The sequence below is a fragment of the Salvelinus sp. IW2-2015 genome, linkage group LG13, assembly GCF_002910315.2.
Source record: "Salvelinus sp. IW2-2015 linkage group LG13, ASM291031v2, whole genome shotgun sequence".
In the NCBI taxonomy this organism is placed as follows: Eukaryota; Metazoa; Chordata; class Actinopteri; order Salmoniformes; family Salmonidae; genus Salvelinus; species Salvelinus sp. IW2-2015.
In genome coordinates, this window is record NC_036853.1 from 49,211,801 (window position 1) to 49,238,729 (window position 26,929).

Here is a 26,929-nt window from a genome sequence, read left to right on the forward strand (position 1 = left end):
TATTTGGGTGAGAAATATTTTTCCTACGCATCTAAGCACTAGCATGGTAGGCTAAGAGTTTAACCATTGACTGCAATATACCAAGTGGGCTACAAAATTACTGGGTACCCCTGAACTGGCAATCCACGAAACAATACTTAAAAAATATAAACAATATAATTAGAGATAAACTCAAAATGACCAACATGTAGAAAATACTGCAAGTATCCTTATGGTAGGATCTACCTAGGGACATCACTATAGTACCACTACCTACTATCCCTGCGGTAAGATTTACTTTAATATCACCACAATGAGGAACCCTAGGTTAATGTGAAAACCTACAATATATATACACAGTGTACAAAATATTAGGAACAACTTCCTAATATTGGTTTGCACCCCCACCCAATTCGTTGAGGCATAGACTCTACAAGGTGTCGAAAGCATTCCACACGGATGTTGGCCCATGTTGACTCTAATGCTTCCCACAAACCGGTGCGCCTGGCACCTACTACCATACCCCGTTCAAAGGTACTTCAATCTTTTGTCTTCCCCGTTTAACCCTATGAATGGCACACCTACACAATCCATGTCTCAAGTCTTAACAATCCTTCTATAATGTGTCCCCTTCCTTCCTCTACACTGATTTTGAAGTGGATTTAGCAAGTGACATCAATRAGGGATCATAGCTTTCACCTGGTCAGTCTGTCATGGAAAGAGCAGGTGTTCTTTAATGTTTTGTATACTCACTGTATGCTGGTTCCATAACTTGATGTAAGTCAGAACTAGGTTAAAACAGCGTGAGCTTTCCTTGAAATACTTGGAGCATTCGATTGAGCCTATCCGGAGTGCCATATGAGCGGTGTTAGCATTTTTGGGTCTATTCCATTGGTTCCAATGCTCCCAACAAGGTCAATCCATCTTAACTAAAGCATTTGAAGGGAAATGAATGGTTGAACCCAGGCCTGGGCAACATGCCGGCCACTTCAGCAGCTAGTGAACTGTGAACCCCAACTGACATGCTGCTAGGCCATAATCACACTAGCCACTTGAACAGTACTAGCCAGTCCAACATGTGAAGTGTGTGCGGTGATTGACTCCTGCTTTCTCACCCCCCCGATGCCCGGTCTCTCTCGCACTCACAGATGCTAGGCTCCATCTGTCTGGGCCGGCTTTTTCCTCTCAAGACCACATGGTGCGCTTTTTCACACTCATCCTCATTCTCTCTCTCGCCTCACCTCATAGCTGCCTCTCATTACAGTGCACAACCTCTTTCAAACCAGACAAGCCCTTAACAATAAGCAGTAGTCAATCCCCTGTTGTTGCAAAGGCAGTTGTTGTTTAACGGCGAAACAAGCGTCACCCGCGCAGACAACACAGCTGAGGCCAACAAAGAAGAGAGGGACTACTCGGCAGCACAGATGGGGTTTTAATGTAACACTGAAGATGGAGGCCGGTGCTCTTAACCCCAACRAGCGGGAAAGGAGAGATGTTTTTGTGCAGTTGTCATGGAAACCAGGTAGTTTGAGGGTGAARTGAGAGCAGGTGGCACACACTGGAAAATAAATGTATTTCTGGGAAAACGATAGAATAGTTGGATGGAAGGTGGAATGCTCTCCTGTCGCCAACTGCTTGCTCGTACTATCGGTTTCTACTTCTGAGAGAGAGAGCGTGTCCTTGTGAGAGTGAAAGAGCTTTTACAGTGAAATGATTCAGTAGCTATACCTCTGTTCTACAAGGACATCTTGATTCTTGTCTCAGCCCTTGGAAGTCTGAACTAGAAGTGACACAGTTTCACCTGAAGAGGGCGCTGGACACTACAACTTCCAGTTAGTCTCCTTGTCCTCTTAACTCAGTGAACGTACACACACACACAACCTAGAGGGAACTTGCTACTAGTGTGTTCTCTCCCAACTTCTGATTTTGATGATATTAGCCCCAACTCTGCCAACCACTACTGGCGTATTTTCAAAATTTGACTTGTAAGCCTTGAGAGCTCATGATAGGTAATAGGACCAATGGGGGCAGTTAGTTTGTGAAGTGAAACAAGTACATCCCTAGTACATAAGTACTTACTAATCATATGCTATTATAACCTATTAGAGATACCTAGGGTGACCAGACATCCCTGTTTTCTGCTGCCAGTCCCCGGTTTTGGTGGTCTGTCCCTGAAAAATGTCCTTGTTGGACCTTTTTATAAGAACGTTTGATTGGTGATGCACTAACCATCCCATGATTAACCATGGCTAGAAAGTGTCTCCAACAGCATAGGCTACCAGACTTGGGTGGTTTTTGAATTACTAGATGGGCTAAGATTAAGAGAACTGGAGGGGTAATCCATTTTGTGTCTTAATTAATGAAAGTATTGGAAAGAACTACAGCGGAAATTGATAGTTAAATATAGTTCCAGGGCATGCCACTTTTTAAAAATTATTATATATWTTTTTTTGCGCGGTTATACCCCACCCGTAAAAATAAAAAAATAATTACATTCCCAGATTTTCGTTTCATAAATCCGGTCTCCTTACCTAGGGCTTTTCAGAGTCATACTTTTTACTGCAATCAGATACAGTAGGACACCGACACATTGAATTGTTTATATACAGTGTAGGCCACTCTTTGGGAAAAAGCTAGACTATTCTGAATGGGTTTCGGTATGGAGTTTAGAAGAGAGAAGGGGGGGTGGGGGAAGAGTGATAGAGAGGGCTGAGGGCACAGTTGGCAGACTGTGGGCAGCAGATGCCAGCGTGGGAGACTATCAGCGGTTGCCATGGCGAGGTGTGAAGAGGCAAAGCACTAAGAGCATTTTGTCAATATTTTGGGGGGGTTGATCTTTTAAACCCTTCCTGACCCCCCCCCCTTACAACCCCCCCCCCCCCCCTTACAAATAGTGTGTCTCAAATGACTTTCTACCTCTATAATATCACAATATGTTGCATTGTCCCACTTAGTTTAACTAGAGGGAATGTATGATCATACTATAATATACAGAGAAGGACAGTATATTCAACACGATTAATACTGCGTCCACCCTTTCTACCTTTTCTAAAAGCTCATTCAGAAAACCCTTTCTTCCTCAGTAACTATTGTCTCTGTTCTGTAGATGAATCGTTCTGRAAGTACTGTTAATAAAGAGACTGAGATGAGAATGAGAGGAGAGGAAGTTAAACCGTTCCCTTGGCAGTGACATACACACTCCCTCCCTCAGCAAAACTATCCAGGAATAATAGAAACTCGGTCCTCAGCCCGTAGCCCTGTTCTGCTCCCGACCCGGTTCATTCCTAATGCCTTATTCGGACCCATTCATTTCCTACTAACACAAAGGAATAGCCATGTAATTGCTTGAGCCGATGTAGCAAAGTTTAACGGCCCTCTATTTGTCTGCTGTGTCGGTTGGCTCTACAGCCTCTTTCCCACTGGGCACAGTCTTCTTTTGTTTTTGATCTCCCTCGTTCTCTCTCCCTCAATCTCTTTTCTCTGCCTTCCCTCCCTATGCCCTCTCTCCATCTCCCCCCCTCCCTCGCTCTAGTCTCTTCAGGGTTGTGATATCTCTGGCTATGGGCCAGGCACTCTCTGGTGTTCCCTGGCAGCCGAGACAGAATCTATGTTCCAAGTGACTCCCTAGTCCCTATTTAGTGCACTACTTTTGACCAGGGCCTATAGGGAATAGGGTGCAATTTGAGACGCAGACATAATCTAGAGCTTTAGAAGTCACATGACTCGACAAGCCTGTGGGAATCAGGGAAGACATGCGTCTTAATCAGGGTGACTGGCTGTATAGGCCATAGGCTGTAGTGCCGCAGTATTCTATTTGTGCTGCAGTGGTTATATTAGCACATTTGTTTTTTGTGTGAGTGTGTTGACTCTGGGAGAGAGTCCGAATACCCATAGCCCCGTCCTAAATATTTGTACGTTTTGAGTATGCAGGAAAAAATTACGTTTAATACTATGCGACGTTTTGAAAATTGAGTATACTTTAAATGTCTGGATGTCATACTCGTGTTGGCTTTGACCATAGCTGAGCAATTAGATAAGGGGATGCGCTACTGAAATCARTGAATAGCGTGAAACAGCGCAAAGACACATTCTCAGTAAGCGAAAATAGAATGTTTTTTATTATGTGAATTTTCGAAAATGTTGATGGTTTAAATGCCAGGATGTTATACTCATCTCAGCTCTTTATCTAGTAGAATTAGATGCACACTTTTCCACAATGCATTGGAAGAGGTGGGCTGCGAGTGATGGGCCCCATTTTCTCTTTGAGTAGCCAAACCAAAAAACTAAGCTACTTAATTGGGAAGATGCCGAATAGCGAATCTTCTGCAGCGGTGTTCAAAATGTAGGCTAGGTAGATTTTGTTCTTCTTAAAATTGAGTATTGCATCATAGGCTTTTTAAAAATATAATTMGTGGATTTCTGTTTTCTCATTGAAAAGTTTCATTTTTCCCTTGGCCTTCTAAACCATCTTTGGATTTCTGACAATGTCGGCACCGGGGACAAGCCTTAGCAGTCATTCTGATCTCGTTCCCAATGATCAGTGCTTTTAGTGTATTATGTTGCTGTCCAGCAGTTCTGAATTCGCCATGCACCCGACTGTCCAGGTATTTCTGTGCCATAGCCTTTTGATTTGAACAGTTGAAAAGTTTTGGTGTGTGTGTATATACTAGGCTGTTTGATTTAATTGAATATGTTACAGCACTTTGGTTTCACTAATAAATATGTTCATGTGGAAAATATTTACCTACGGTATAGGTTGAATGTGATAGGCCTACTCAGGCTGGTTCTAAGCAAACTATATCTCCATTCCTATTCCTTTCAGAGTTTAGAGAAATGAATCAAATTGGAAGTGAGCCATTATCAGGCTGGTTAATGTGATGCATGTTTGTTGAATTTTTTWAAATCCACCCGCACTCGGCCCYGCCCGCCCCACCTACTCAACCAGTCAGGAGCTGCTACTTTACTAAACTGTGTGCGCTAAATAGTATGCGGCGATGAGTACATGCATTGTATGCAGTTTTAAGTATGTAGTACACTAGTATAGGTATTYGGACATGGTGTGTTTTTTTTAAGGTGCATACAAATACAAGACTCCCATGTCGGTTGGCAGGTGGGCAATCTTGATCACTGACCTCTCAATAGCTTCTCTAATTGGCTACAGTGGTCAGAGAGCACCTAACTGACCATCTGCCAGAACACACAAACACGCACACACACACTTTGCATGTGTGCAGTTTCTCTTACCTAATAGCCCAATGCCTACTACTACAGATATTACAATTGTAGCCTTATAGAAACTTCTGCAGGGCTTTATAGGTTGACAATGTACAGTCCTAACCCTTCAGTGCACTCCAGTCTATCCTTTCAATTCCAGACCCCTCCYTCTGGCTTCCTACAGAAACCCTATACACTGTTCTATTGGGTCACAGGCAGCCTAACATCCGCATGCAATTGGCTACAGGTGTTCCAGAATATTCCATTCCAACATTTCCAGACAGACTGTACATTAGACGCATCACTGTTTCATCACAGCTTTTTCTAATCGCCACGGGAACCAGATAATTAATCTCCCGAGTTCAGGAGAGAGGGTTCCACGAAAAATATGGAAAGTCAAACTAACTGCCCAGTTAATTTTTGAAGGAGTTMTTTTCGAATTCTTTGTCTCACMGGTAATTGAAAGCMGTTTGAGTTGAGACCTGAAGCTTTGTGTGTGGAGATACCTGACGCTTTAAGGATGTATCCAGTTAATATGCAGAGGTTAGGGGGGTTGCTTGGTTTGGAGGACAGAGAGGGAGAGCGAACTGCCGAAAGTAAATGAGTTGGCGAATCTCCAGACAGCCCTTTTTTACATTCAAAGGATGTAGGCCTATTTCTTCCTCCAGTCCACTTCAGAATAATTTAGAAGGGTTTAGAGAAACACCCTAGTCTTTTCTGTCTAGTTTCTCCCTACCTCTCTCCACGCTCTTTCATAAAGATATGTTTATGTTTTTGCAGATGGAATATATTGGGCAACATATTGTGCTTAGCTGTGCCCAAGTCTTCTCGTGCTGTTTGCAAAGCTAGGTGAAGAATCACTTATTTCCCCTAATCTATTTCTCACCCACTCTTTCTGGCCAATGGGTGTCTCTCTCCCCTCTTCCTCGCTCTTTCTCTTTCATGCACTCGCTCTCTGCTCTGTATCCACTTCTCGTTAGAATCTCATTACWTTTCCCCCTTCTATCTTCAAACACAGGATATGTTCTTCATCCCATCCAGGGGTATCCTAAAAAGCCCTCTTAGGGTTGCCACTGTCCAGGTCCTTGTGGAAATTTGCTGCCCAGTTCATAGCGTGATGCTAGACACAATGTAAAGTTTTTTTTTATGTAGCCATTTCTTTGTGAAACTGGGTAAAGGGGGGGGGGGGGACCTTGTAGAAAATGTCTAATCATCTTCAAAGGGAGATAATTGGCCGTAATAAAGGCTGTAATATGCAATTACAAGGAACAGCAGTCTCGTTAGCCAAGACCACACACACTAACACACTTTCTTAACATCCCTCTTGTCCAGAAGGTCTCATGGTTACTGGGGATAATTGCCCTCTACCTGGGAAGGCCATTCTGGTAAACCTCAGCTGATTTTTAAGAGCACAAATGGGTCATTTAATTACCTGTTTTCAAGTAACCAACTCTGCAGCTAATTGGGACCAGAAAAGGMTTTTGTGAGGTCCACATTTATTAGTCAGTTTTAGGAGCAGTCTTAAAGGGGGATTGGCTGTTGGGTCACAGTGCGGATCACTGTTCATTAACGCTATTCACCAGTGGTGGTAATGGTAACTACCACTGCTCTAATGGTAACTGAGACCAGTGACTGTAACATTAAACAGTGCTCAGGGTAATATCTTATCATGTTCCCCAACAAATACATGCTGCCATGACAACCGATTGCACAAATTCTCCAAGTGAACCATCCGTCGGCTCTTTCTCTCAATTGGGCCTGATCGTATGAGTTCTGCTTGCTTGCTGTGAGCGCAGTGGACCAACGTGCATGTCATGCCCAGTCGTGCCGTGCTCTGTTGTTGTGCCAAAGCAAATCCGCCGCAGTAGCGGGTGGCGGCGAGGTTGGCTGGCTGGCATGGGGCTAGTGGGGGGGGATATGGTAATCACACTACAGTTTGGGGGTTGGTGGGGGTGCTCCGTAATCGGCCACCGTTGCTGATGGGGCAATTCATTTCCCATAATTAACGTTAGGAATGAGTCATTTTATGGCTGCCATGGTGGAGGAAAGAGGAGGCATCTGTTCAACTCAGTACATCACTTTCCACTGGACAATGGGAATTAAGGCCCAAAGTGAGGCTCAAAGTGGMATTGCTGAACTAGGATCAGTTTAGCCTTTTTAGATCAATTAATGAGATTATATGGACGGGGGGGACCTGATCCTAGACCAGTTGATTCATTGTATGTGGCTGTTGGAACTAGGAAAACTCTATCTGCATATTAATACGTCTCTGTTTTTGGTTCACTGCCACCCCTGGTGTGTTGACTCTCTTCCTCCCCTTCTCTCTTCCTCCCCCTCTCTCTCTTCCTCCCCCTCTCTCCTCCAGTGTGCCATGCGGAGCTGAATGCGATCATGAATAAGAACTCAGCGGACGTGAAGGGCTGTTCCATGTACGTGGCTCTGTTCCCCTGCAACGAGTGTGCCAAGCTCATCATCCAAGCAGGTGAGACCCCACACACACGCAGATGACCACACGTGCGCACTCCTCCTCCTCCTCTTTCTATACCTCTTCTCTCAGGGACACACACACACACACGCTCCTCCCTCTCTCGTCCTTGACTCAGCTATTCACAGCGAGACACTTCTCCTCCTCTTCCACTAAACACATCCTCTTTCTATGTTTTCTCTCTATACATCCCGGTTGACAACCACAATGCATWGCTGTTTAGCTTACCTGACATTGTATTTAGCCGAAGTACCATACAGTATTCACTCTGTACAGTATCAGTTATGCAGGTATTAAGACTAACGCTGACGTGATGGCTTTGATGKATGGGCAGACACACAACAATCATCTGCTAGTCTTCCCTTTTTGATTTAGCTTCCTGCTGTACCGGTGTTTGTTTACCAAATGGCAGTCTATTTTTTATGTAATTTTTTTTATACTAATTCAACTGCAGTGATTGTCCCGGGAGCAATCTCAACAGATTGTCAGCRGAGTGTGTTGGGTGCGTTTGATCATCGACACCGCTCGTGCGTGTGCCGTGGTACAGTCTGTGTGTCAAGGTGATTCCGACAGTATGCTCGGCGAGGGAGCGACGACCCCTAACGGCGCACAAGGTTTCAAGGGGGGGGTGCAACCCGTACCCCTACCCCTCGTTTGCTCCCTCCCACCWACGATAGAAAGCGAGACGATTATACTCCACAGCCTCCGCCTTTTTCAAACAGCAACACAAACAGCAAGCAGAGCTTCTTTTTCCTCTTTCTCCTTCGCTCCCTCTCTACCGCTTTCTGCCCGTTGCTCGAAAAACTTTCCCTCTCCCGTTATCTTCCCACAACCCCCTGCTGTTGCTCCTTAGGCGAGAGGCCCTCCTGGAGCTGCATACGGAAGTGAGACACAGGCACACACACACACACTCTACTCCTACACACACACACACACACACACACACACAGAGCTATATATACTGACATGTATGCAGGCATGCATACACACACTCATAGCTCCGACACTCTCCTACACACACTATTTCACTCTGATTTACCTTGCCAGGCCCTCTCCTCTCCCCGGCACAGTGGGGTGTAAGCTCCATCTCCAKGCTCCTACTTCATTAAGGAGGGAGTTTATACACCACTTCCCGTTCACCTGCACCTTCAAGAGGAGAGAAGGAAACTAAACAGCAACAAGTGCCGTGCTTCACAAAGGTGGCGTGTGATGACTGTTCGCCCCGCCACTAGAAAAAGCTYTTTTCCTCTCTGAATCTCTTACTAATTCTCTCTTTTTCTTTCCCTTTTTCTCCCCAACTCTCTCTCCTATCTATCTGTCTCACTGTCATAACAGCATGAGGAGAATCAGAGGGTTTAACAATAGATGTGTTTGATATTTACCGTGAAACGTGTTAGTGAATCCGATAGGCCTACGGAAGGMAGCTGGGCTCAATTCCACAACGCTGCACCTGTTCGTCTGGTTTTAATCTCTCACTCTAGAAATGGGCTTATTTCCATTCARCCTTGATGACAACTTCTCCATGTGTGGGGTCAAAGAGAGTGTGTTTGAACCTCTGAAACCTAGGGAATATGTTCAAGTACAGCGTGGGCTGCGCTCTCTGTGTGTGTGTTTGTGCGTCATTCTGTCCGGCCGTTGGGTCGTTTGTGTGTTTTAATAAATGCGCCTCACGTACCGACGAACAGAACAGCTCAGCTCTCTAAGAACGGTAAGGGATCCTCCGAGTCCTTTTTTTAAGTAACGTTTKCAAGGCCTTGAACGTTAGCMTCTCGGCCCCTCAACGTGTGTGTGTGCGCGCCTTGAACGAAACCCTCTTGGCCTCTCAATACACAGGCTCTTCAGATGAGAGATGGAGGGAAAAAGAGGTGTACTCTTTTGGCTTTAGGGGGCACTGTGGTCTTATCATTCTCACCGCTCCCCCTCCTTTTCTCTCAGTCTCCAGCAGGACACCCATTCAATCAACGTTTGAACAAATCTCTCAGTTGGCTTATTTTTGGACTGGAGTTCAAATGAGTTGTGCTGCTTCTCAGTAACTGTGTGGAGCCACCCAGAACTCTCTCCAATCTCTTTCCACCTTTTTATCTTTGGCTTTTTTCTATCCTTCTGTTTTTCTCCCATTTTCACTGGCTCTCTTTTATTCACCCAATTACTTACTTTTACTCACTCCTTTCTCCTCCACCCCTTTCTCCTCCACCCCTCCGTTACCAGACAGTTAATGGTACGTAACTATTTTCAGTATAAATTCTCTAAAATCAGCCTCATCTATTATATTCTCAGCCAGTCCTCGGTTCTAATGTGAGGAAGCTGCTCCTGTAGCTGGCCCTGACTCCCAGCCGCCGGTAGTGCTGTAGCCTGGCTGACTCCCGCGCCGGTAGTGGCTGTAGCCTGGCCTGACTCCCGCGCCGGTAGTGCTGTAGCCTGGCCTGACCCCGCGCCGGTAGTGCTGTAGCCTGCCTGACTCCCGCGCCGGTGGCTGTAGCCTGGCCTGACTCCCGCGCCGGTAGTGCTGTGTCTTTAGTCCTGAGAGTTGTGTTGGTGAAGCGCGCCAAACTATCTCTCTTCTCAATCCTCAGCTCAGTTATGCGTTGGTGCATTTAGCCTTAACGCCTCAGTATGGACTTTGAATTGAGGAATCATTATCCGTCTTAAGATCGTTGTACAGAAAATGAAGAATATTTATGTTGACAAGCGGACGGCACTGTCCTAACGCTGTAATTACAACCTAGCAGGTTATSCGTCCTCTGAGTCTACGTAGCTAATTCACTGGTTGCCCCTCTTCACCCCTCTCCTCCCAGTGGCCTCGCTCCCATTGTATTCCCATTAGCTAATCTGGAGGCCTTTTGTTGCTTTCCTAATCCCATTGGAATGCTCCTCCATAGTGTCTCCCTCTCCCTCTCCTGTTTATGACTGGCCCATTACAAGACCTGCTATTGTAAGTCACTTCAAATAAAAAATCTAATAACATTTTATTTGCCAAATACAACTCTTGTAGATTTAACTGTGAAATGCTTGCTTACAACCCCTCACAACAATGCAGAGTTTAAAAATTAAATGGTAACACACGAGRAATAAAATACAAGAATGGAGMTATATAAAGGGAGTCCCAGTACCAGATTAATGTGCAGATGTAGATGCACTATATATACACAAGAATGGAGCTATATACAGGGAGTCCCAGTACCAGATTAATGTGCAGATGTAGATCCACTATATATACACAAAAGTATGTGGACACCTCTTCTGGATTGGATTTGGYTATTTCAGCCACACCTGTTCCTGACAGGTGTATAAAATCGAGAACACAGCCATGCAATCTCCATAGCCATACTTTGGTAGTAGAATGGCCTTACTGAAGAGGATGCCACCTTTCCAACAAGTCAGTTTGTCAAATTTCTGCCCTGGTAGAGCTGCCCCAGTCAACTGTAAGTGCTGTTATTGTGGAGTGGAAACAACGGCTCATGAAGTGGTAGGCCACACAAGCTCACAGAACGGGACCGCCRAGGGCTAAAAATKGTCTATCCTCAGTTGCAACACTCACTACAGAGTTCCAAACTGCCTCTAAAAGCAACGTCAGCACAACTGTTTTTTCGAGAGTTTAATGAAATGGGTTTCCATGGCCGAGCAGCCGCGCACAAGCCTAAGATTACTATGCGCAATGCCAAGCGTCGGTTGGAGTGGTGTAAAGCTCGCCGCTGTTGGACTCTGGTGCAATGGATATGCGTTCTCTGGAGTGATGAATCACGCTTCACCATCTGGCAGTCCGAMGGACAAATCTGGGTTCGGGGGATGCCAGAAGAACTTTACCTGCCCAAATGCATAGTGCCAACTGTAAAGTTTGGTGGAGGAGGAGTAATGGTCTAGGGCTGTTTTTCATGGTTCGGGTGGCTAGGCCCTTTAGTTCCAGTGAAGGGAAATCTTAACACTGCAGCATACATTCTAGACGATTCTGTGCTTCCAACTTTGTGGGCAACAAGTTTTGAGGAAGGCCCTTTCCTGTTTCAGCATGACAATGTCCCGTGCAAGGTCCATACAGAAAGGTCCATACCAGAAATGGTTTGTCGAGATCGGTGTGGAAGGACTTGACTTTCCTGCCACAGAGCCCTGACCTATACCCATCGACCACCTTTTGGATGAATTGGAATGCCGACTGTGAGCCACGCCTAATCGCCCAACATCAGTACCTGACCTCACTAATGCTCTTGTGTTTGAATGGAAGCAAGCCCCCACTTCACTGTTCCACCATCTAGTGGAAAGCCTTCCCAGAAGAGTGGAGGCTGTTTATTTAAAAATATATATATTTCACCTTTATTTAAGCAGGTAGGCCAGTTGAGAACAAGTTCTCATTTACAACTGCGACCTGGCCAAGATAAAGAAAAGCAGTGCGACAAAAGCTGTTTTAACAACAAAGGGGGGACCGACCCCATATTTATGCCCATGATTTAGGAATAAAATGTTTGACGAGCAGGTGTCCACATACTTTTGGTCATGTAGTGTATATACATTAAAGGTGTGTGTGTGTGTACTGTTCTTTCCATGACAGACTGACCAGGTGAAAGCTACAATCCCTTATTGATGTCATTTGTTAAATCTACTTCAATCAGTGTAGATGAAAGGTAGGAGACGGGTTAAAGAATGGTTTTTAARCCTTGAGACAGAGACATCGCATTCTGAGGATGAATGGGCAAGACAAAAGATTTGAGTGCCTTTTGAATGGGGTAAAGTAGTAGGTGCCAGRCGCACCGTTTCAGTGTGCCAAGAACCGCAACGCTGTTGGGTTTTTCACACAACAGTTTTCTGTGTGTATCAAGAAAGGTGCAACTCAATATTAAGGTGTTCCTAATGTTTTCTACACTCAGTGTATAGTCTAGTAAGTGTGCGTAGGGCCAGGAATATAGTTCAGGTACCATTAATTCRCTATTTAGCAGACTTATGGCTTGTGGGTAGAAGATTTCTTGGAGCCTGTTGGTCGGAGAGCCGGTACCCTTTGCCGGGACGGTAGCAGAGTGAACAGTCTATGGTTTGGGTGGCTGGAGTCTTGGCAATTTTTTGGGCCTTCCGTGATATAGAGGTCCTGAATTACAGGGAGCTTGGCCCAAGTGATGTACTGGGCTGTCCGCACCACCCTCTGTAGCGCTTTGCTGTCAAGGGCGGTGATATTGCCATACCAGGTGGTGATGCAGCCAGTCAAGATGCTCTCGATGGTGCAGCTGTAGAACTTTTTGAGGATCCGAGGGCCCATGAAAAGTCTTTTCAGCCTCCTGAGGGGGAGGAGGCGCTGCCGTGCCCTCTTCGTGGGTATGTGTGGACCATGTTAAGTCCTTAGTGATGTGGATGCCAAGGAACTTGAAGCTCTCGACCCGCTCTATAACAGCCCTGTCAGTGGATGGGAGCATGCTCTCCCTTGTTTCTCCTATTGTCCCAATCAGCTCCTTGGTCTTACTGACGTTGAGGGAGAGGTTGTTGTCTTGGCACCACACTGCTAAGTCTCTGACCTCCTCCCTGTAGGCTGACTCATTGCCGTCCGTGATCAGGCCTACCGCCGTCCGTGATCAGGCCTACCGCCGTCCGTGATCAGGCCTACCGCCGTCGTGTCATCCGCAAACTCAATGGTGTCGGAGTCGTGCACCGCAACGCAGTTGTGGGTGAACAAGGAGTAATAAGCACACACCCCYGAGGGGCCCYCGTATTGAGGGTYAAMGTGRCATAGATGTTGTTGCCTACCCTCACCACGGGGCCCGTCAGGAAGTCCAGGATCCAGTTGCAGAGGGAGGGGCTCAGTTCCAGGGGCCCTAGCTTGGAGGGGACGATGGTGTTGAATAAACATCATTCTCAAAGTTATTTCCCCTCTTTTCCAGAAATTGCGTCATCTGTGGATCTGTTGTAGCGGGTCTGGGATGATGGTGTTGATGTGGGTCATGACCAGCCTTTCAAAGCACTTTGTAACTACGTATGTGAGTGCCTCTGGGCGATTAGTCATTTAGGCAGGTTACCTTGGAGCTCTTTGGAACAAGGATAATGGTGGTCATCTTGAAACATGTTGTGATTACAGACTGGGACAAGGAGAGAAAATGTATGTGAAGACACTTGCCAGCTGGTCTGCGCGTGCTTTGTGAACACGGCCTAGTATTCCGTCTGACCTGGCGACCTTGTGAACATTTTGCTCACATTGTCCACTAAGAGCAGGTTCACACAGTAATCCGGAAGGCACAGTGTTATATTCCTCGAAGCGAGCATAAAAGGCATTTAGCTCGTTTGGGAGTTCTACATCGCTGGACAATCATGGCTGGGTTTCCCTTTTTGTAATCCGTTATCTTCAAGCCCTGCCACAAACGACAAGCGTCGGAGCCAGTGGAATAGGATTCCACCTTCCTCCTATATTGTCCTTTTGCATGTTTGATGTCTTGTCGGAGGTCATAGCGGGCTTTCTTGTATGTGTCCGTGTCCTGTTCCTTGTAAAGCTCTGATATTGCCTGTAATACATGGTTTTTGGTTTGGATACATTCTTATAGTCACTGTGGGGATGACATCTATGCACTTATTGATGAACCTGTGGCTTTTGTGGTAAACTCCTCAATGCTTAAAAATAAAGGAGAGCCGCACACTCTAGGAGCTCRGATGCAAAAATATTTAATTTACCAACGTTTCGACAGGCAAGCTGTCKTCATCAACTCCTCAATGCTATCAGATGAATCCTGGAACAAATCCCAGTCTGTACTAGCAAAACAGCCTCRCGTCTGCTTTATCCAACCACTTCCGTATTGAGCGCATCGCTGTACTTCCTGTTTTTGAGCATTTGTTTGTAAACAGGAAGCAGGAGAATGGAGTCATGGTCAGATTTTCCRAAAGGAGGATGAGGGAGGGGCTTGTGTGCATTTCTGTGGGTAGTTTTAGCGCCCCTAGTGGCGCGTTGATAGAAGYGCGGTAGAACAGTTTCAAGCGCCCAACGTTAAAGTCTCCGCTCACCAGAAACACTTCCTCTGGGTAAGCTGCTTGTTGTTTGTTTATGGCCCCATACAGTTTGAGTGCCAGAGTGGTGTTGGCTTGTGGAGGGATGTAGACAGCTGTGATAATTACAGATGAGAACTCTTGGTAGGTAAAAAGGTCTGCAGCTCACCATGACCTATTATATTCACCAGGTGAGCAAAAGCTAGAGATTTTCTTCACACTTGAAGCAGCACACCAGTTGTTTTGGGGGGGAAACACTCCTCCACCTTTCGACTTCCCGACGCTGCCGTCCGATCCTGCCGCTGCATGGAGAATCCACCGTGTACTACGTGCATAGCGTCATCATCCAGCCACGTTCCAATAAGACATGATACTGCAGCTTTTCAAGCCTCTCTGATAGGAGACTCTCGAACGAAGCTCATCCGTGTTATTCTCAAGTGATTTGCCAATMGAACGGAAGGGAGCGCCGTTCGGCTTTCACCTCGTCTCCCACGTCTACGCCTGCAGTGTTTTGGTAGCCCATGGAACAAAGGAATAGGGTCCGGTATGAAGTCAAAATCTAGGTTAGTAGCTGTTGATCTGATGTCCAGAAGTGCTTCGGCGGTCTCATGTGGCGATAATATGAGCATTCTGTACAAAAAAAGTAAAGATAATCACCATAGAAGTCACTATATAGTACATTTGAGTTGGAACTCGTAAGCTGATGCCCTTCCTTCCTTCCACTTAGCCATAACAAGAAGCCGCTTTCTTCCTCACCTCAGATTTCCCTTGCCTTCTCGCTCCTCTTTCTCATTCGGTCTCTCGACTGCCACATATTAGTCTCCCCTCTCCTTTTTTCCTTTTGCTTTCCTTGACTGATATTGGTCTCTCTCCTCCCCGTCGTAGCTGGTCAAAAGGATGCTTAAAACATGGATTCATGGGAGTCYCCTCAGTCTACTGGGCTTGGACTGACTCCCCAGCGCCTGCCTGCCATCCTTCTCTGCCATCTTGTCACTTTGGGATGCGTCTGTCACAGGCACATGCTCTCACAGGCATGCACCCGCACACACACACACACCAACTTCCACTACCACTCTTGTGAGAGTGGGATGATTTGAAATGTTCTAAAGTTTTAGTCTGGTCCCAAATGGCTAGCTACCCTACCCCCTCCTCCYTCTCTTCTGAACTACTTAAGCTGCCCTCAATGGACAAGTCACTGTTGTGGAACGTTCCAGAATGTTATGTTTTTTTACTACTCAAACGGTCTCTCTGGTTCCAACTAGAGTTTTCCATCCCAGCATGACTGGTCACTAGTTTTCCGGTGTTTCTGGTTAGTTTGATAACAACAATATCAAATAACGTTTGATTTGTCACATGCGCCAAATACAACGGGTCTAGACTWTACAATTTAAATGCTTGTTTACGAGCCCTCTTAAAAATAAGAGTGTGCAAAGCTGTTAAGGCAAAGGGTGGCTACTTTGAAGAATCTCTGAAATATATTTTGATTTGTTTAACACTTTTGGTTACTACATGATTCCATATGTGTTATTTCATAGTTTTGATGTCTTCACTATTATTCTACAATGTAGAAAATAGTAAAACATAAAGAAAAACCCTTGAATTAGTAGGTGTTCTGAAACTTTTGACTGGTAGTGTGTGTGTGTGTTTTTTTTATATATATTTATTTATATTTTGGCTGCAATATATTTGTCTTTGTGAGTCTGCATAGAGCCAATGCAGATAGTCCGGGTAACTATTTAGCGTTCTCAAGGCTTGGGGATTGAAGCTGTCTCTGAGCCTTTTGGTCTGAGATCTGATGATCCAGTGACATTTGCCAGACGTTAGCAGAGTGAACAGTTTATGACTTTAGTCTTTGGCAATTTCGGGCCTGCCTTTTACACCGCCTGATCTAGAAGTCCTGGATGGCAGGGAGCTCGGCCCCAGTGATGTACTGGGCAGTCCGCACAACCCTCTAGCGCTTTGCGGTCTGTTATCAGTTCAAATGTATTGTTTCTCAGTCTTCAATCTACAAAATGTTTTTCTTTTTTGCAAGTCTGTTGTCTTGGCAACGGCTAGAGATGGATAAAAGGCTTTGTTTTTTTTAGACATGATAAATGACACAGTGTGCCGTGCAGGCCTTTTTTCTTTTGACAGTATCTACAGAGGCATCGGTTTTCTAAAAGGTTGGGATGTGCATATCACCTTCAGTATACTTCACAATAAATAGATATCTCCCAGACGCAGAGAGAGAAAACAAATGTGCTTTATTTAAAGATATTTTCCTTACGTTTTTATATTTAAAATATGGATCTGTTTTCCTCTGTTGCTTCACTATAGATCAGTGGAAAGAAGTCGTTGTGGGTGATTTTCAATAGTACATTTCTTCAATTCCGCACCTTTTTTTTTTAACATGACTACTACTGGCGTCTCAAGCTGTCAGACACAGAACCACATCTAGGAACTTCAGATTTTTTTGCTTGTATTTGGACAGTACCAGGGGAAGGAGAGACCGATTAGTAGAAGCATAGGCAGAATGTGGCTGAGACTGGGCTGGCTCCTCTGGGGGGGGGGTGTATGTGGTTTTTGAGTCAAGACCACGACTGCTTGACCAGATTCCGACACTCAGAACCCCATCTCTATGGTCGTAAAGCAAACCTCCATTACCCCCCCCCCCCCCCCCGTCTTGGCTCTGAAGGATGTTTTAGACGGACTAGTTTAATTTCATCCCATTTGCTTTTAAATTATGTGTATCGGCTACCGTACGCTAGACTAAAGCTCTTGTCCTTGGCGACTTGTAAAGCTCCCCGTTTGATGCAGAAGGTTATCTGGAACTGTGTCTCAAGCAGTGTGGATGTTGTCTTTTCTCTCTTGGAAGCTGCGCTTTCAAACGGAAACACACCACTTCTCCGTGCTACAGCCTGTTAACYCAAGGCCGTCGATTGGGCTGATCTTGGATCCTCTACATGCTTTTCCTTCTTATTAGAGCTGTGAGGCAGTGAAGCCCCACTTCATAACCACTGCACCCCCAAACGACCATATCTCGGCCCACAGACCAGACACACAATCCCACTCTGACACGCAACGCCTTCCTTACACACATCAAAACRAAATGCCCAGTTGCCCAATTACATAGTAAGGACATTATTCACACACACGATTCWGTGCCAAAATAAACCATTGTCATTTCAAGCCGTCTCCCTGATTCCCCCTCTGTGCTACTTAGGCTCATTTTGGTCTGACAGCATGAGCACCACCTACTGCTGGAGCCCCGCCTTCACCATCTCCACAACCAATCATTATTCCCCYTGGAGTTCAGCTAAGCGCTAATGCCAAATCCTGCAGAGCCCTCACTAGGCAATATTGACGGTGCATTTTTATTCATGGTTTGTTTATTGGCTATACATTTGGAACACTGGCATTATCCCCTTTCAGACTGCTACCATATGTAAACTCACACCTGGACATTACTTCAATAAGTAAGCAAGTTTGATTAAATGTGTTTATTTGCGGTTATTTATTTTTGCRGGGAACACTTTWTWTWTTWTTWTTTTKTTTGTGTACAAGTTCTTCCCAAGAAAGTCATAGGTTGTGTGTTAATGTATGTAGATTCACACTCATTGCATCTCTGTGCTTTTCAAAACCAATACACCTAGGAATAAGGATAATACCTTATATGCAAATCCAAATATCAGAGAGATTGTTTTCAGCGGGTGATTTATGAATAAAGGAACTCGCCCCACGTACTGTCTCTGCACTCTGTGGCCTTCTACGGCTGCAAACAATCCGACCATAAAGGTCTTTGTTACTTCCACTTGGGAGAAGTGACGCTTTGTGCATTTCATCTATTTATCTGATCCATTGTTAGCCCAGGCACCGTCGCTGCACACATTCACATATGCTTTGTTGTTTTCATACATATTTATTCGCTGCTAATGTTTCTTTTGAATAGTTGTCTGTATAGATGTTGTGAAGTAGGCTAAACTCTTGTAGTCGTTCAGACCAGTGTTGTTGTTTTTCAATCCTGATCCTGGGGACTCAAAGGGGTACATATTTCTGCACTACACACCTGATTCCACTAGTAAAAGGTTTGACGGTGTGTTGTTTGGGCAAAAACACACACATGCACCCTGGATTACCAGAATTAAGAACCACTGGATCAGGCCATAGCTTTACTGTGATTACAGTTGGATTTCAGTAGCTCCACATGCTGGCATTTCTCACCCTTTTATTAACATCAGTGATAGGAGTAGTAACTGTACAACAACTGGTGTGATACAAAGTGACGAGAATATGATGAGCGTAACAGTGCAGTCCATACCAGTTGAGTGGATATTATCACCACTGTTTGTCTACTAGAAGGGGTAAACCTCTATGCTAGAGGCTAGCCTGTCTTTCACTCCCTGTAGAGCTGGTGCTGCTAACAGTAACACCACCAGTCAGCCCTATAGTCAGTCGCTCTTTATCTACTGTGGTGAATAGAATTCACTCTGCGTGGTCTCCCCTCAGCGGATCACAGAATAAATACCAGCTCTTTCACAGTTTCCCGCAGATGAAACTGTCCGATAATACAGGGCAGGTGAGACTGGGAAGCCATGCTGGGTAAAGCTGAGCCGGATTGAGCCAGCGGCTCCTAAAGCTCTGATGATGCGGGGAAGATATCAGGCGGGCCCAGCACAGAGCCATGGGGGACAACCAATCCTATCTCTGCAGTTTAGGGGGGTTTCAGGGGGTGTTGGCAGATAAGGCGGGCACCTGCTGTATGTGACCTTTTGCCAGAGTGAAATTGTGTGTGTTTTGTGTAGGGAGCTGCAGACCTCCCAAGCATGATGGTACGGTAGATATACTAATCGAGCCAGGCCCTGTTGTATAGTGCTTAGTGTCTCTCTCACTCTCACTCTCTCTCTCACACACACACACACACACACACACACTCAGAGACACACACCTCCATTAAGTTGGAAGGGGGTGCTTTTAAAGATGACAGCTGGAGTTGGTAGATTTCCTGCTTCGTCGTTAGTTCTCGGTATTGGACTCAGCCTGCTGTTGAGGGTTTATCGACCGCCCCCATACAGTACACGTGTGTGTGTGTGTGTGTGTGTGTGTGTACACACACTCAAAATTGCACCCCCTCATCACTCAGCAGGCCTCCCTCCCTTAGTCACCACTCACCATCATCCCGAGCCTGTCCGATAGATAATTGACTCTCTCCCTCCCTCTTTCCCTTCGCTGTCTCTTACCTACAGGTATAAAGGACGTGATTTATTTGTCAGACAAGTACCACGACATCCCTGAAATGACTGCCTCCAGACGGCTGCTTAACTTGGCAGGGATCCAATACAAGTGAGTCTCCTGAGCCGCCATGTGTGTGTTGCCCCTGGATGGAGGGACGAGGATGTTATGATGACTTAATTGACATCTGCCAGCCAGAGAGGGCTGACAGTTCTGTGTGAAAAGGTTTCCAAACAAACAGGGTTGGAGCTTAGATGGCGCTCCCCTCGGAGTTACATGTGTGTCTTTTTGAACCTGTATACATGCGTGTCAGAGGGTTGGGGCATGGTGTGTGAGGGGGTGGGGTTAGTGCCTGGATATGGTTGTTTCAGGGGTGTAAACCTACCCACTAACTACCTGTCCTGGGACTACTGGGGGGTCAGCAGTGGTGGAGAGAGAGATTAAGGGGTGGAGCGAGAGATGGCTGTTAGGGGATGGGGTGAGAGGGGGCGGTGTGATGGAAGGAGCAGGTAGATATTTTGGTAATGTCGTCTTGTCTCTGTGTCTACATATTCTATACTGAACAAAAATATAAACACAACATGTACTGTTGGTTTCATGAGCTGAAATAAAAGATCCCAGAAATGTTCCATACTAACGAAAGCTTATTTCTCTCATTCTGTGCACAAATTTGTTTACATCCCTGTTAGTGAGCATTAATCCTTTGCCAAAATAATCCATCCAACTGACAGGTGTTGCATATCAAGAAGCTTATTAACCAGCGTGATCATTACACAGGTGCACCTTGTGCTGGGGACAATAAAAGGTCACTCTAAAATGTGCAGTTTTGTCACACAATACAATGCCACAGATGTCAAGTTTTGAGGGAGCAGGCAATTGGCATGCTGACTGCAGGAATGTCCTCCAGAGCTGTTGCCAGAATKTAATGTTCATTTCTCTACCATAAGCCGCCTCTGTTTTAGAGAATTTGGCAGTAAGTCCAACCGGCCTCACAACAGGCCTTTTTATGGGGAAGTGATTTGCTGGTGACAACGTTGTGAACAGAGTGCCCCGTGGTGGTGGGGTTATGGTGTGGGCAGGCATAAACTAGATACAACGAACACAATTGCATTTTATTGATGGCAATTTGAATGCACAGTGATACCGTGACGAGATCCTGAGGTTTGTCGTGCCATTCACCAACTGCCATCACCTCCATGTTTCAGCATGATAATGCACGGCCCCATGTTGCAAGAATCTGTACACAATTCCTGGAAGCTGAAAATGTCCCAGTTTTTCCATGGCCTGCATACTCAGACACATCACCCATTGAGCATGTTTGGGATGCTCTGGATTGATGTGTACGACAGCGTGTTCCAGTTCCCGCCAATATCCAGCAACATCGCACAGCCATTGAAAAGGAGTGGGACAACATTCCACAGGCCACAATCAACAGCCTGATCAAGTCTATGCGAAGATGTCACACTGCCTGAGGCAAATGGTCACACCAGGTACCGACTGGTTTTCTGATCCACACCCCTACCTTTTTTTTTTAAGGTATCTGTGGCCAACGGATACATATCTGTGTTCCCAGTCATGTGAAATCCATAGATGGGGCCTAATAAATGTTTTTCAATTGACTAATTTCCTTATATGAACTGTAACTCAGTCAAATCTTTAAAATTGTTCCATGTTGCATTTATATTTTTGTTCAGTGTATACATTTTAGAAATTCATATACAAACATTGAAAGCATTTAATGAGACAAATGTACAACTCTCGTTTGGCTTCAGTCATGGCTGCAGCATTTCTAAATGACCAAGCCAAAAAACATGATTTGGCCTAGAAGTTCAGCCCCCCTTTTTTAAGAATTATATCTTCATATTTTTACAATGCGATGCGGCACATTGCCAACGCACATTGCCAAAGAGCCTTCTATAGGCTTTCTTATTACCAAATGAAAGCCTATAGCCGGCAAAACAATACCTTTACATTCAATATTGTTTAGATATTCAAATAGTTTAATTGAAACTTAAACAATTCCCAGAATCAAATAGGTTATAGGCTGCAAAAATAGCCTTCATTTATTGAGTAGGCTATTGGCTACTTTTACCAGATGCGCAGGTTTAAACTTGAGTTTAAACTTTATGGTCGAAAATGAACGAAAGCCTAAATTAATGTAATAATCAACTGAATTATAGGAATCAAATACCTGTTGCACTTTTGCAGGCTGTGTATCCATCTACTGGGTTGTTGTCCTCCTTGTCCACAATGACTCAAATCCTTCCAAACTGCCGATTTCAGTCGAGCAGCACCAGTTTCCATTATGGTGTATTTCACCATCGTAACCTTTGTTTTTATTTCTCCTGTTATGTTACCCATTTTCACGTGAGCTAGGAGTCAGGGAAAATAAACTTTGCAACGTATTGTCACGTGGCAGAAGGAAACACAAGCTCTGCACGTCGACAAATTAGGAATGTTTTTTTGCGGAACCGTAGGTATCCGACCCGTTGCAGGACTTTAACACACTGTATAGACCCCGAACAACACATACATACTCTCTAGATACACATATACACACTGGGAAAAAAATTGAAATTCACCCACAAACGTCCATATCTGCAGGTACATGAACAAACAGAACTTTCTATCATTGATTCCCATTGAAATGTCCACACACAGTAGGCATAGAAATCTCCCACTGAGCCACATTAAACACACAGGGTTGCAGCTCAGGTATTTAAATACAGTCTTAATACGTCATCCTCGACAGATCAACTAAGACTTTTACTGTTGGAGACAGGAAGCCAGAGGAGACAAAATAAATAGGTGTGTGTTCCAAATGGCACCCTAATATAGTGCACTACTTTCAAGGTTTTGTTCGCCTGAGGTAGAGTACCTCATGATAAGCTGTAGACAACACTATTTACCAAGAGTGTTTATCACAAACCAACGCAGGGACTAAGACCGCACTCGACGAGCTGTATAAGGCCATAAGCAAACAAGAATGCTCACCCAGAAACGGTGCTCCTAGTGGCCGGGGACTTTAATGCAGGAAATCTTAAATCCGCTTGACCTCATTTCTACCAGCATGTTAAATGTGCAACCAGAGGACAAAAACTCTAGAACACCTTTACTCCACACATAGAGACGAATAGAAAGCTCTCCCTGAATTTGGCAAATCTGACCAAGCAAGAACTCAGGCAGAAAGTACCAGTGACTAGCTCATTATGGAAGTGGTCTGATGWTGCAGATACTAAGCTACAAGACTGTTTTCCYGCTATGCCCTCCGACAAACCATCACAGGCATAAGCATCAATATAGGACTAAGATTGAATCCTACAACCCCGGCTCTGACGCTCGTCGGATGTGGTGGAGCTTGCAAACTATTACGGAATACAAAGGGAATCCCAACCGCGAGCTGCCCAGTGACGCGAGCCTACCAGACAATTGAAATGACATCTATGCTTGCTTCGAGGCAAGCAACACTGAACCATACATTAGAGCACCAGCTGTTCCGGACGACCGTGTGATCACGCTCTCCGTAGCCGATGTAAGACAGGTTAAACATTGGACTCGTACTCCGAGCATGCGCTGACCAACTGGCAAGTGTCTTCACTGACATTTTCAACCTCTCTCTGACCGAGTTTGTAATACCTACACGTTTCAAGCAGACCACCATAGTCCCTGTGCCCAAGAACGCCAAGGTGGCCTGCCTAAATGACTACAGCCCCRTAGCACTCACATCTGTAGCCATGAAGTGCTTTGAAAGGTTGGTCATGGCTCACATTAACACCATCCCAGAAACCCTAGACCCACTACAATTTGTATACCACCCCAATARATCCACAGATGACGCAATATCCATTGCACTCCAAACTGCCCTTTCCCACCTGGACAAAAGGAACACCTATGTGAGCATGCTGTTCGTTGTCTACAGCTCAGCATTTAACACCAAAGTGCCCTCAAAGCTCATCACTAAACACCTCCCTCTGCAACTGGATCCTGGACTTCCTGACGGGCCGCTTCCAGGTGGTAAGGGTAGGAACAACACATCTGCCACGCTGATCCTCAACACGGGGGCCCCTCAGGGGTGCATGCTTAGTGCCCTCTTGTACTCCCTGTTCACCCACGACTGCGTGGCCACGCACGACTCCAACACTCATTGTTTGCCAACAATAACGGTGGTCGGCCTGATCACCGACAACAATGAGACAGCCTACAGGGAGGAGGTCAGAGACTGCCAGGACAACAACTTCTCCCTCAACGTGAGCAAGACGAGCTGATTGTGGACTACAGGAAAAGTGGGGCCGGGCACACCCCCATTCTCATTGACGGGGCTGTAGTGGAGCAGGTTGAGCGCTTCAAGTTCGTTGGCGTCCACATCACTAACAAATTATCATGGTCCAAACACACTAAGATAGTCGTGAAGAGGGGAAGACTATGCCTATTCCCTCTCAGGAGACTGAAAAGATTTGGCATGGGTCCTCAAAGTTATACAGCTGCACCATCATATCCTGACTGGTTGCATCACTGCTTGGTATGGCAACTGCTCGGCATCTGACCGCAAGGCGCTACAGAAGTTATTGCATACAGCCCAGTACATCACTGGGGCCAAGCTTCCTGCCATCCAGGACCTCTATACCAGGCGGTGTCAGAAGAAGGCCTTAAAAATTGTCAAATGCTCCCGCCACCCTAGTCAGACTGTTCTCTCTGCTACCACACGACAAGTGRTACAGCTTCTACCCACAAGCCATTAGACTAATAAACAGGGAATTAAATGTCTACCYGGACTATTTGCATTGACCCCGTTTTTTTATGCTGCTGCTACTCGCTGTTTATTATCTATGCATAGTCACTTTACCCCTACTTACATGTACAGTATTAGTCCAAAGTTKATGCACCTACTCATTCAAGGGTTTTTCTTTATTTGTACTATTTTCTACATTGTAGAATAGTGAAGATATCAAAACTATGAAAKAATGTAACCAAAACAAATTGTTAAAYGAATTAAAATATATCTTAGATTCTTCAAAGTAGCCACCCTTTGCCTTTGACAGCTGAGTGTGCAAAGCTGTCGTCAAGGCAAAGGGTGGCTACTTTGAAGAATCTAAAATATATTTTGATTTAACACTTTTGGTTACTACATGATTCCATATGTTTCATAGTTTTGATGTCTTCACTATTATTCTACAATGTAGAAAATAGTAAAAATAAAGAAAAACCCGTGTTTGGTGCGTCCAAACTTTAGACTGGTACTGTACATATTACCTCGACTAACCTGTACCCCTGCACATTGGCACCTGTATATAGCCTCGTTATTTCTTTTTTTAGAAGGCATTTCTTTCTTWAAAAATCTGYGTTGTTGGTTAAGGGCTTGTAAGTAAGCATTTCACGGTAAGGTCTGCACCTGTTGTATTCGGCGCATGTGMCAAATGTGACAWTTGAGTGAGAACATCTTTGGCCTTGGGATTTAAAAGCAGGTTTGCAAGCAGCATTCATTCCGTGTGTGTGCGCGACTGAACAGGCTAAAGGTGTGTCTGTCTTCAGAAAGAAAGGTGTCCTGGAACGCTATTAGTGGTGGCATTTTAAAAGGCAGCAAGGCTTTTAGTGTGTTGTGCAGTGGTGGACTGTGACGCTGCAGTGCCTCTTCTCTTCTGCTTGGGCACGCACGCCACGGCAAGGTGTTAAGAAACTGCTTTATAGAAAGACTAGTGGCTTCCCATTTCACTGCAGTAATGGTAGCTGTTGTGCTACAAAACTTTGTTTACGTCCYGAATGGTACCCTAGGCACTGGTCAAAAGTAATGCACTACATAGGGAATAGGGTGCYATTTGGGATGTAGCCTGTGATACTCAATTGCGCTTGATCCACAGAGGCATAAGAGTGATTAGGAGGAGGAGGAGTCTGCTCTCTGCTGGTGTTGGGGACCTCGGCAGGGGGTTGAGGCGAGGGGCGATAGGGGGGCAGAATGCGCCCCTGGTCCTGGTCATTACCTCCTAGAGTGGGCGGCCGCTCCACCCTACACCCCCTCTCCTTCTCCCCAGGGGGCTTGTGGGTAATTGGACCCCCCAGAGCTCCTTCCTGGGCGCAGGAGGATATTAAGTTGAAGGGTGGGGAGAAAAATAATCTGAAAGCTATGAGTTTCTTCTTAACTGTCTCCCCTTCATCTTTGTCCCTGCTGCCTCTCCCCCTATTGTCTCTGACTCAAAACCAGTCCCTGTGCTGAAAATGTTCCAGGAAAAGTTCATAGCTTCACAAAAAGAGTGACTTGCTTTTTCTCATTTTCTCATCACGCTGTTTGTCTGTTCCCAGGCAGTTCAAGCCCAAGCGAAACAAGTTCGTCATCGATTTTAATTCTATTAACTCTGGGATGTTCAACGGAACAGGCTGAATACACTCACCTTGAGAAAGAGGAGAGGGAAAGAAAGAGTGGGTGCTTCGATGTCTACTCCTCCCCTCAACCTACCACGAATAGAGGRACTCAAGTATATGTCTACTGTAAATGTTGAAAATCATATAGAAACATTCATTGGAAGTGTTTTGCTTTTGTTTTTTACAGTGCGAAAAGTGKTTTTTATTGAGTTGTGAAATTGTGTGGAAATTTACATTGGGTCACATGGAGTTACTTTTACTGGGGTCTCAAAAAAAAAAATCACAATCAGGATACTCTTCCAATTGTTACGGTTTTAGACCAACTACTGATTTTGTAATTCCAAATGTTAGACAAAATGTTAAATGTATTAGTACCATATTAGGTCACAAATGTTGGGGTACTGAAACACTAAACCATATAWTGTGTGCTGCACATGCAATGTCAACCAAATAAAACTAAGAGCAATGTTAAAATCATTCAAGTGTACAGTCTGTTTATGCAAAAATCTAGAAACTGCTATAGCTTTGTCTCACTCTTTAGTTTATTACATTGAATAGAAGAGCAATCAGCTGGTAGAAGTACTCTACTTTCACAAAATCTCCAATTCCTCAAAAGACAGACAAATGATATCCAAGCATAGATCTGCTRGACATTAAGTGGTGCATRTGTGTAATACTGTGAATGTGCAGGTCAATTCAATACCCCACACTAAACTATGCTGTTCAATTTGACTGGACCCCATG

At 45.1% G+C, this 26,929-nt stretch overlaps 1 protein-coding gene across 1 annotated transcript in view; it reads left to right on the forward strand.

Annotated features, from left to right (window-relative positions):
- The window catches only part of LOC111971607 (deoxycytidylate deaminase), a 41,964-nt gene extending 15,302 nt beyond the window's left edge, over positions 1 to 26,662 (forward strand). Inside the window, exons 5-8 of the mRNA XM_070446028.1 lie at positions 192 to 214; positions 7,559 to 7,675; positions 19,846 to 19,942; positions 26,126 to 26,662. Of these exons, the coding sequence (XP_070302129.1) occupies positions 192 to 214; positions 7,559 to 7,675; positions 19,846 to 19,942; positions 26,126 to 26,204 (316 nt within the window). The 3' untranslated portion in view covers positions 26,205 to 26,662. The remainder of the gene's footprint in view (positions 1 to 191; positions 215 to 7,558; positions 7,676 to 19,845; positions 19,943 to 26,125) is intronic.
- Positions 26,663 to 26,929: the final 267 nt, after the last annotated feature.